The sequence below is a fragment of the Antechinus flavipes genome, chromosome 1 (assembly GCF_016432865.1).
Source record: "Antechinus flavipes isolate AdamAnt ecotype Samford, QLD, Australia chromosome 1, AdamAnt_v2, whole genome shotgun sequence".
Classification (NCBI taxonomy): Eukaryota; Metazoa; Chordata; class Mammalia; order Dasyuromorphia; family Dasyuridae; genus Antechinus; species Antechinus flavipes.
Window position 1 is genome coordinate 470,232,913 of NC_067398.1, and position 12,050 is coordinate 470,244,962.

Genomic DNA, 12,050 nt, shown 5'->3' on the forward strand with positions numbered 1-12,050 from the left:
GCAGCAAATCTTTTAGGAAGCTCAGTCCCGGGTCTTCCCCCAGTTCCCCATCCTTCCCGGTTTTTTATTCTATTATTATTACTACTAGATCAGAAGTGTAATGAAAAGAGCAGAAACTGTGAAGTCTAGAGACCAGATTCCAACTCTAAAGCCAGGTAATCTTTCTAAGTCATCTATAGAACTGGAGAATCTTTAAAGTTCCTTCTTCTAAATTCTACGATTAAAATGGCGCGTCTTTAGCTGTATAAACGCGCCATTTTTAATCGAAGGATTTAAAGGTTTATTTCACCAAGCTCTCTTCCTGATTATCTTTCTAATGTTAACACATTTAATCAATGAAAAAAGAAGCACACCACAAAGTCTTTCGCTGTCCGATATAATCATCCAGAGTCTTTCTTATTTGTGAATCCCAGTGTTTAACCCAGAGCTACCTAGATGCGGTTCTCCGCTTCATTTAACCCTACTTCAGTTAGGTCTTCTCTGACTTGTCTGAGGGAATACAAAGGAATCAAGTCCCGGAGTTTGTCCAGAAACAAGAGTAGCTAGAGAGGTATTGGGTCACTCTACTTTGACGGTCTTTGCGCTTTTTAAGAGATTTTATTTCATTTTCCTCCTCGCAGGATTCTCTTGTTTGTGTAAACACTGAACATTGGCTTTTAAATACTGGAAATCTTTAAATCTTTAGGGACGGGAGAGGGGGGGGAAGGGGGATAAGTGGGGAAGAGAAATAGTTTGGCTGAACGGAAATTGAAAGCCAAGACCTGCTACACTTCCCCTCTATTTCTACTCCTCCCTCCTTACTTTAAAATCCTTTATTTTTTAATGCTTCGAATCAGTTCGATTTAAAAAAAAAAAAAAATTTCCGTCACCTCAGACCCTCCCTCGGCTCCGGTCAAAAGATTCTATAAATGCATTGTTCTTCCCTTCCCCCACTTCATAGTCGCTAATCTCGCTTTACCTTTTCCCCCAACATGCAGATTCACTATAATCAATGAAGAGGTCAATCAGCTAGATAGAAAAGGTCGGGGAAGGGCTGTTCTTTCCTTAACACTACTCCTGTTTTTCAGCTGTTCAAGGTCGTTCAGCCTATCCTAAAAACCTAAAATTCCTTTTCCTCCTGTCTAGCCCTTGGAAGAAAATACTTATTGTTTTTAAATGTTTTTTAAAGCTTCATGCTCATTCTATGAATTTCCTGGAATTTTTAATAGCTGGACTTCTATTCCTTGCCTGTCCTTCCATCCTCTCTTTCAGCCTGTGTCATTCCAGGAATTCAGTCAGATTCAATTTATTTTATTGAGAAATTTAGGAGAGCTGTGATACGGGAGCTGAGAGACTGGGAAATGGTGACAGAGACAGGAAGAAAGTCTGAACAGGAAAAGAGTGTTGGCAGGGGTGGCATTTCTATCAAGACTACTCCGATTTAACTGGCCCTCATTAAAAGCACATTTTTAAAGTGGGGGAGGAGAGTACAAATCGAAGCATTTCTGCTGTCTTTGGCCCCAAAATAAGTTAACCTGCTGTTACAGGTCCAGAGAGGCTGAGTTACCCAATGTTTCATATTCTAAAGAGTCTAGAGGCAGTCATTATAGAAATATTATTCTTATATTTGATGGAGTTGACAGAAATAGTTTTGGGATAAGTTGTTACTATTGTTCTTTTACGTTTAATGATACATGAAGGCAGACCATTGTATAGATAGATGAATGTTGCCTTTTTTGTAACTGAATAAAAGTGTTGGAAAGTAAGCTCATCTTCTGTAGGCTGCTGCTGCTATGCCACTGCCACTGTTTTATACTCCAGAGTTGAACCTTAAAGGATGGGAAGGATTTTGAGACAGGGTGATTACTAGGTACAAAAGCCAACAAGAAAAAAAAATTGAGAAGTGTGGAAGAGGACTGGTTTGAGAAATGCATACACGAATATGAGACATTATGTCCCTGTTCTGTCCACTCTCTTTCATCTGTTTTCCTTCTTCCTCACTGTATCTTCTCTCTCCTCTTCCCTAACTTTTTCCCCTTCTTTTCCTTTTTATACTTTCCACTTCTTTCCCTTTTCTTCAGCTCCCCTCCCCCACGTAGGACAACTAACAGGTGACACAGACAACTGGATCTGAATCTTTTGAATAAGATAACATGTAAAGCCCTTTGTAGTTTTAGAGGACTAAATGTTCAATTAATAGCATTTAGCCCTGTCCTCTAAACATCTAAGTATAAACTACAGCCTCTGAATTCATAAGATCAATTTCTAGATGGAAGGGACACAATGAATCAGAGGCCATCTAGTCACTAGATTCCAGTCCAACTTTCTTATTCTACAAATGAGGATGTCCAAAGTCACAGAAATATGTTGCTGCAGGTGACATTTGAATTTGAGTTCAAACTCAATATTCTTTCCATTATATGCATCCCCTTCCACTACATCAGAGAGAAGAAAGGATAATTGTACACCCTACTTCCAAAAAGGGAACTCATCCTCATTTTCCCTTAAGATTTTCCTTTAAATACAGATATGTATGTGTATGTATGTATTTTAAGAAGAAAAATGACAGGCATACATATATATATATATATATCTGCAACCTTCAGGAAAAGACAAAAACAATAATAGCACCCTAACAAACACTAGCAAACAACCTACTCTTGTTTTGGGGATTGACTGCTCCTTTAGTCTAGGATCCAAATCAATGAAGTAAAAATTTGTTCTAATGCCCAGAACTGATTTATCTAGAAAATGAGGATTGATTGGCCAAGGCTTTGGCTACCAAAGGAAAGAAAGTAATTAGAACAAGTAAAGGAGGAAATGTTTATAAAATGCACAATAATATAAAAATGTGACTTGTTAGGTTGTTTTCCTAGATTTTCAAAGTACACAGAATATGAAGAAAGGGAATAAGTGGCAGGGAACTCAGTGATAAACCAGAATGACCACTGTGGGGCAGAAGTTCTTTAATTCAGAAGGAAAAAAAAAATCTTTGACACAGCAAAAATCAGGAAAAGATCATAACTGAGCTTTGACTTTTCATTAAGCTCAGCACGGAACCTCTAGTACTAAGTAGAGGAAAGGCTATGGGAGAAAAGAAAGGCGGGAGGAGAGTGAGGGGAGAGTGTTTAGAAAACAAGACAGAAATGGGGGTAAGAAGACAGTACCTTTTTAATAGGAAATTAGAAACCTGAATTGATATGAGGAGAAGAAAAAGGGGGAACTGACTACCAAAAGAGATTTCAAACAAATATTAAATTCAGGATTCCAGGTAAAATAACCAAGGTAACTTAAAAAAAAACATATACACCTCAAAATCCTATTGTTATATTAACAAAACAATTTGGTTTTTAAAAGGAAGGTCATGTTTTCAATATTCTTAATTTCAAAATGCAAAATTTTCATGTTTTGTTTTTGCCAATTTGTTCAGATGGTATATTTGAATCCTATTTTTAAAAAAATCTGGTTGGAACCTTAAAGATAATTTTGTCCAACTTTTTATTTTTGCAAGAGGAAGCAGACCCATAGAGACAGATTGATTTTCCCCAAGGTCACACAACTACTGAAATCAAGACAAAATTTGGACTTTTACAATCTTTCCTTATACTAAAAATAATTTGGTATTTTTACCAATCCTGCAACAGACAGAAAAAAAAACCAAAAACCTTATTTTTAAGAATACTTTTGGGGGGAAGGGGAGAGGGAGAAAAAGAAAATCTGGAACTCAACATTAAAAAAAGTTTAGAAAACTTTGTTTGCATATAATCGAGTAAAAATAAAATAACAAATGTAAAAAATAAAAATACTCTATCTGCTAAAGCTGAAATAGTAATTATAGGTAGTAGTTTTATAATTTAAACATACATCTACACATAAATATAACTTGTGGGATTTATAAGGAGATGGGGATATTTTTATTTACATTTAAGTAGCTCATGAAAATATGGGAGTTTTAAAATAAGAATTTGCATTTACATAATGTTTTAGTGTATCTAAGGGCTTCCAGATTTACTATCATCTTTGACTCTTGCACTACCTAACTCAGGTTACCTGAGTTAGGTAGTAAAAGTATCATTACTCATTTGCACTTAAGGAAACTGAGGGTCAGGAAGCTTCTTCAAGGTCACACAAGTAGTTAAGAGGCTAAATCTGAACACAAATCTGCTCCAGCTCCAAACATAGGTCTCCTTTCATACCACTGAATTACATGCAGAAGTCTTCTATATATATTTCATTTTATTTCATTTCAAAAGCATTTTATTTTTCCAAATACATGTAAAGATAGTTTTCAACATTCATTTTTGTAAAACTTTGTTTCCATTTTTTTTTCTCCATCCCTCCCTTATTTTCTCCCTCCCCAAGATAGCAAGCAATGTGACATGGGTTAAATAGAGCATAAACTTCTTTACCTGGAAATGATCTAAACATTTCAGTGGAGTAACTACAGCATTATCATTTTAATGAAATTTAATTGAAAACAGTATGCCCTAAATTTCATCCAATTCACAAGTCAGCAGCAGTGGGAAGATTTTGAACATTTTATTCAATAATCTGGACTCAGAAAGAAGTAGCCAAAAGCACTTTTTCAACAATGGAGAATAAATTTTTGTTGAAATTAATTAAAAGCACCTCTCTCCTTCTTTTAACAGGTTGAAGAAAGGAAGGGATGATTTTTCTATGGATTGACTGGTTTTACTAAACTTTTTTTCTACCACTTTCTTACCCCTTTTTTGGATTTTTGTAGTAGGAGATATTCAGAGGAGATCTGATGAATAACACATTTTGAAATGTAGGTACTTATAGGAGGAGAATATATGAATTTTTTATGCATTTCTATGAATGTTAAAATTATTCTCCAAATCATTATTGAGAATAAAGGTTTCAAAAATTGTCAACCATGAAATTTAGAACTTCTCAATTTAACATTTTGATTAGTTAAATTGAATTCCCCTGAAATATTATTTCATTAATATGTCATTATTAAAAAATGTCATTGCCATTGATTTCATCAACTATTTTTATTTCTAACTCTCTTCCCTGAAATCAATCTCTTATTTCATTGGAAAATGAATGTATTTTCTGCATATTTGCACTTCATTGATTAGATCTTAAGTTTTGATAGTCAATATAGATTTGAATAAATTTGAAAAAAAATTAAATAAATGTTATCCTCATAGTTCTAACAGAAATTCCTTTATTAACTTTTTGCATGTTTATTTTAGCACCATTCCCTATCAATTTTTGTCTTTTAAAGCTTTTCATAACTTAGCCCCTTCCTGTTTTTTCCAACCTTCCTTCATTCCAAATTCTCTGTGCTTTAGTGACACTGGACACTCTCATTCCTCACTGCAAGTGTCTTTACTAGCTCTTTCCCATGTCTGTAATTTTCTTCCTTCTCATTTCCATCTTTTGCCTTCCTTGACTTTCCGATAAATTTCTTTCAAAATACCACCTTCTATAAAGAGCCTTTCCAGATCTCTCAGCGGTTTTGCCTCCTTCTGTTGATTCTAATTATTCCTGTACATACATATTTGTACATAATTGTTTGCATGTTATGTCTATTTTACCAGACTCAGCTCCTTCAGAGCAGGGACTTTTTAACTTTAATCTTTCTTTGTATCCCCAGCACTCAAGATATATTAGGTGCTTAATAAATGTTTGTTGAATTGACTTCTTTTGAATTTGCTCCAGTCATTTAATTTGATCTTGATTTTTAAAAAATGAAATTTTCCATCACTAGAAATATCTTCACTAAAATTTTTGGGATGTGTAGTTGAGGAAGAAGCTTTATGCAGAGTTTTAAAAGATAAAGAATTTTATATTTTATCCTGGAGGTAATAGGCTGCCACTAGAGTTATTAAATAGAGATGTGATTGGTGACATCTTTGTGCTTTAGGAAGAGGACTTTGAAAAGAGCGGGGAATGGAGTGAGGAGAGACTTTGAGACAGAGAAATTAACCCACAGGCTTTTATAAAGATCCAGGTTTGAGTATATAAGAGCCCACACTAGTATGACGACAGTGTCATAAAGGAGGTGTGTTCAAGATATTGTCAAAATAAAATCTACAGTACTTGGCAATCAATTGGATATAGGAGATGAAAAAGTGAAGAACTAGATATGACCCCAGGTGACTGGCAGTATGGTGGTTCCAGTTATAATATTAGGAAAGTTTGTAAGGGAGGAAATAACAGTTTTGAATATATTGAATTTAAAATGTCTATGAGAAATCCAAGTCAATTTAATCAAAAATATTTATTCAATTCAGATTTAGAGATGTTCCTTAAAAATTAACATCCATAGAGTAATTTCATCCATTTGGATGGAAAGTTGTTGTGGAATCATTTAATAATCTCACACAAATCACAGAAGGCATGTTTAACTTTCAATTTTGCATTAGTTGTCATAATTATAACTTAGCATTTTATTCTCAGTAAGTATAATTGCAATTCCCAAACCAGTCTAATGAATTTACTGTTCATTCTTTCCTCTGTGAATAAGGTTCTTATTCCAACAAAATAAAACACAATAATGTAACTATGTTTTGGATTAGCAGTACTATACTTTTCCTTACCTTCAAAATAGTATAACACTAAAGTAAATATTGTATTTCCTGATCTTGCAAAGCAATGGAAAAATGATAATTAAGACGACACAAAAAATGAAGGGAGTGAGTTGGAGAGGAATGATTTCTTTCTTTGCTTCTTACATACCTCTTTGACATTATAAATCAAATTTTTAATATCTTTTCCTCCAGAAGAGGAGGGGCATGCCTTTAGTGAAGTTCCCTATAAAAGCTTTTTAACTTTTTTTTTTTGTCAGATCCCTTTGGCAATTTGTTAAAACCTATAGATCACTTCTCAGAATATTTTTAAATTCAAAAAAGAAAATACATCAGTTTATAAAGGAAATCGATTATATAGAAATATCTCAAAATATTTTAAAATAAATTCATAGACCCTAGAGGAAGAATTCCCTCAACTGTCAATTAGGCCTATCAAGTGAACACTTTTTAGACTTCGTGCATACTAATTCCTCTAAATGTCTCCAGGTTGCTATATACAGAAATAATTTATAGCAACTGTTTTTTTCTTTTTGGGGAGGAGGAGGAGAAGGCAATTAAGGTTAAGTGACTCGTCCAGGCTCACACAAATTAGGTAGTATTTAGTGTCTGAGATTAAATTTGAACTCAGATCCTCCTGATTACGAGGCTGGTGCTTTATCCACTGTGCCATTTAGGGGCTCTCCAACTGATTTTCTTAAGGCTAAAACCATTTTTCAAATAATAAAATATCCAAAATCTAGAAAGAGAATTTTTGCATGCCCTATGTGATAAAATGAAAAATACTTAACACAGTGTCCAACACATGGTAAGATATAAATAAATGCTTATTCTTTCCTTTTCTCTTATCCTTCTTAAGATTCATTTCCCAATCCCTTTCCCTAGGAAAAAAGGGGAGGGGAGGGAGAATGTATTTTTTTTTAAAATAAGATTGTCTCTAACTTCCATCCCTAAAGGTAAAGAGTCAGAGCCAGTTATTGCAGTGTATACTTCTCTCTTTGCTTAAACTTTAAACCTCTTGACTGCTCCCTACCATAATACATTTTATCTCTGTTTTATTTTATCTGCCTCCTCTCCAGCATAGATAGGGATAGCTTAGTTTTGATAGTGGCATGCTGGACAAAATAAATGAATGGCTAAATTCACCATGACTAAATCTAGGTGAATAGTACTGTCATCCAATATGTGTCTATATGAACCATCAAGGGGAAGAGCAATTATTACACAGAATGAGACCAATGGAAGTAAATAAAGCATGAACTCTTTTGCTTACCAACAACACTCCTCTCCTCCAATACCCTTTTTTTTTCTGAGGCAATTGGGGTTAAATGACTTAACACTTCCAGGGTCACACAGCTAGAAGTGTTAAGTAACTGAGACCAGATTTGAACTGGGGTACCCTGACTTCAGGGCTGCTGTTCTATCCACTGCAGCGCCAAGCTGCCCCAATCCCTCCCAATCCCTCCCCATTCTTTTGTTTCTTCTCAACCAGCCATCTTTCCTACACTTCTGTTCTTTTTATTCTTTCCCAGTAATTAAAATCAAATTTGAGATGTTTCCAATTCCATAGAAAGGAAGCTGTATGTTCAAGAACACCAGAAGCAGAATTCAAGTCAGTTTTGTGAGACCGTTCTCTAAAAAATGCTTTTTGCAATCCCATGTCACCCTTCTCCATGGGGGATTTACTGTCCCAGTTCAGATCTTAACTGCACATAGCTCCTTAGTTCAACATTAGTTCTGTTCTTCCCATGATTTTTTGTTGCCATTTCACATAAAATAATAGAAGCTAAAAATAATTTTACAGATCAAAAAGGGTTGGATGAAAAAGCTCAACTTAACATTCAAATAGAGAACTAAAAACAATATTAAAGGAATTTTGGGTCAATAATAATTGGGTGTAATTAAACTTTCTAGTAATAAAAAAATATGGTTTAAATTAGTTGGGTTTAACAGTTTCAAAGAGTAAGAGAACACACAGAATGCTTGGATATTCACTCTGGTGAATAAAACAAGATTGTTATCTGTAGGTGGTGTAACAGCTCCTGATACTCAATAGGAACTTAATAAATGCCTGTCAACTTATTGATAATGTACATATTAATTTTAACATTAAAGCTACTTTAAATGAACTAAAAATTGAATCTAAGCACTTAAAACATGAATCAGTTCATTAATAAAAACTATCCTCTTACTTTTAAAGTGGAAAGTATCTCCATAATAGCAGCAGATCATGAAATGAATGTTTTTACTTTTAGCATCTCAAATTAACATGGAGAAAGTTTCAGTCTGATTTGATGGTATACCCTAGATTTTACAGATCCTTACTGAAGACAACATATATTATACATACAAACTCACTCTTAATGAGTACTGAATACTCATCTATAACATGAAATCCTTCAATTCTACTTAAATTAGTAGTATGATTAATAAATTTCTGGGAATCCAAACAATGGAAAAGTAAAGTTCAAGCTTTATTAAGTATTCATATAAAAAAACCATCCCTCCCAATTCATTAAACATGAACTTTCATAGTATGGTTGGCATTTTGTGCCACATTACTCAGAAAAAGTACAGTCCAATTTACAAATGGCAATTTTGACAAGAATTAGGGGCAAGACTAAGAGTAAATCCCGACAGAATGAGCCCCCAAAACCCCCACTTCCTCTTTAGGAAATTGCTAAGATTAGAGTCAAATAAATTACCATAAATTAGGTGCCAAGACAACTCTCAATTTAAAAAACACAGAAATGAAAGGGGGGTAAGGGGGAGGGAAAGGATTTCCTTAGCTCCTGCAGGAAGTGTGTAACACTGTTTATGCTGCTGGCCCGCAGGCTGGAAGAGAGTGGTAGATGTGTCACCCATCTGGATAGTTGCAGTAATATACTGCAGAACTGGCATCAGACACGACAGAGGAAATGGCCCCATGACTCTCAGGTAGGGAAAGGCCAGATTCATGTCCCTGGTAGTTTAGCCCCAAATCTGGTTTGCATACAAAATGCAGATATTGTTCAAATTCTGTGCGGTCCACATCTGCAAGGAGCTCAGCAGGTTGGCTGGTGTCCAGGCCATCCCTACAGGCTAGGGATTCTGGAGGAGGCGAGGGCTGACTAGATCCTGGCTGATGCTGCATCTGAAAACCACGGACACTGCTCCCAGCCTGGGGGGAGCCCATGGGACCATAGTACATATGCAGTGGGTTGGAGGGACCCATCAGGCCCTGCAATGAGTGTGCCAGGGGTTCCTGCATGTGTCTGTGGTGCACAGGACCTGAGTGAGAGTCAGGATGTGCAGAATACTCAGAGGCTACAGGATAGCTATAGGGTCCTGGCTGGCAGTCTCCTTGGAGTGAGGAGGTGAAGAAAGCTGCATCTGGCTCCATTCCATCCATGGGAGAAGCCTCCGGGGTAGGCAAATTGTAACTGTCAAACTGAGAGGCCGGACCTAAACTCTGGCATTCGCGATAGTGTCCCATCTGAGGAGGTAGCACCCCCTGGCCATGGTGGTAGGCCTGCTCATGGAACGGCAGTCCCAGGCTGTCCACACACACTCTGCCCTCTGGACCCAGTCCCGAGCCCGGCTGCTCTGGGAGGTTGTGAAGGAAGCCACTCTCCACCCGCTTCAGCCTCTTCACCTGCTTCCTCCTCCGAGGCCGGTATTTGTAATTCGGGTGGTCTTGCATATGCTGCACCCGTAGCCGCTCGGCCTCCTCCACAAAAGGCCTCTTCTCTGCCAGAGATAACGCCTTCCAAGACTTCCCTATGTGGACAAGGGGAAAAACAAGAGGGAACAGACTTGGTCATTCTCCACCGCTGACAGAGCTCATTCCCAAACCTTAAAATGAGTCCGTTACTAGAAACGGCAAAAAAAAAAAAAAAAAAAAAAAGAGTATTGCGGCATCTAAGATCTACCTGTGATGAAAGGTTAAAGAGATAACTACTTTCACTATAAAAACACTTGAATTTTCAGTCTCCGAGAAGCGCCTTAATTCCATCCCTTCCGCCCTTTCTCAAATACTCTTTGGCCTTTTCGTTTGCAACACAGTATCCTTTCCCTTTTCCTCATTTAATTCTCCCGTATAGCTGCCCAGGGGTGCGTGGAAATAAGTTTCTTCTTCCAGTATAGGAGAGCGAGCAAAAACTATACTCGCGAAAGATTTGTCGGAAAGTAGCTTCCCTCAAAGAGTTCTGTAACAAGGCCAGTGGGAATAGCGGTACAAAAGGGTGACAATACCGGGAAGATCAGTTTAGAGGGGTATAGCCAATCAGGGCGGGGAAGGAGGGGGGGAGAGAGAGGTGGATGGGTGTGGGTAGGGAAATGGGAAAAGAAGAAACTCATGGAAAAAACAAAGCAAGGAGGAAGTGTAGTCTCATCTCACAAAACACAGAATTTTATTTTGGAAGTTTAAGGTTCCCATTTGGGAAGTGAGGATCACGACTGAAGCATACAGTAGAGGCCCCTGCTGTTACCCTGAAATGCCAACTCACCCAGCATTTTGCTCAGCTCGGCATTGTGCAGGTCCGGGTTCTGCTGTGCCAGCCGCTTGCGCTCGTCCTTGGCCCACACCATGAATGCGTTCATGGGTCGCCGGATACGGGACTCCCCTTTGCTACGGCCCGCAGTCCCAGCAGCTGCAGCAGTCGCGCTGCCCCCGTTCCCTGCACCTGCACCGGACTCGTTCTTGACCTTCATCTCCCCCAGGGGGCTCAGAGACTCTGCCCATGGGCAGGGGCCCATCCCGGCCATCATCATGGGCAGGGACCTAGTTTGGCTCTGGTCGTCACTGGCATACCCCGCATCCGGGCTGCTCATGGCTCTCCTGCCCAGACCTTGAGCGCTTCGCACCCCGCCCCGTCCCCACACCCTCTGTCGGGACCCGAAGGTTCCCTCAGTGGAGGGTCCAAGGTGGGAGGAGAGCGCGGTAGCCAACGGGAACTGATCAGTCTATTAAGATGCCCTGACTCCCAGCCTCCACTGCCAGGTCCAAGACAACTGGGGAACAAACGCTCCCAAACCACACAGACCAAGTGCGAGCGCTCTCTCCGCAGCAGCTCCCCTTTCTATATCCACTCAACCAATGAGGCGCTGGGGGCGGGGCGGCTCCCACGAGGTGTCAGACGCCCCTCCCAGACCAAGGCCTGGGCCACCTCCCAGACCAAGGCCTGGGCCACCTCCCAGCTGAGAGCTGCCGCTGCAGCGGCTCAGGCTTTACCTGAGCAGGTGTGAACTGGAAGGAACCAGACTTCCAGGCACCGGAAAATCGGAACCTCAGACTTCGCAGTTATCGGATTGATTGCACAAGCTGCAAAATTTTCAAAGGTTCCCTCTTAGAAATACTTTTTTTTTTCTTTAAATGCTAGTGCTGTTGGACAAAAACTCCTCAGCTCTTTTTTTTTAAATGAGAATACAAAAGTACTCGTATTTTTCTTTTAAGTAAAGTTCAAAATGATCTATTTGATCAACTGCGGGAAATCTTCATTCTCTTAGAGGTATCTTCTTCAAAGGTGCTTA

General features: G+C 38.4%; 1 protein-coding gene across 1 annotated transcript; it reads right to left on the reverse strand.

Moving 5' to 3' along the window:
- Positions 1–8,990: 8,990 nt before the first annotated feature.
- SOX17 (SRY-box transcription factor 17) lies at positions 8,991–11,570 on the reverse strand. Its single transcript, XM_051970187.1, has 2 exons — positions 11,027–11,570; positions 8,991–10,298 (listed from the first exon to the last, which is right to left on the reverse strand). The coding sequence occupies exons 1-2, from the start codon at positions 11,349–11,351 to the stop codon at positions 9,397–9,399; spliced, it is 1,227 nt and encodes a 408-aa protein (XP_051826147.1). The 5' UTR covers positions 11,352–11,570; the 3' UTR covers positions 8,991–9,396.
- Between the last annotated feature and the right edge of the window lie 480 nt (positions 11,571–12,050).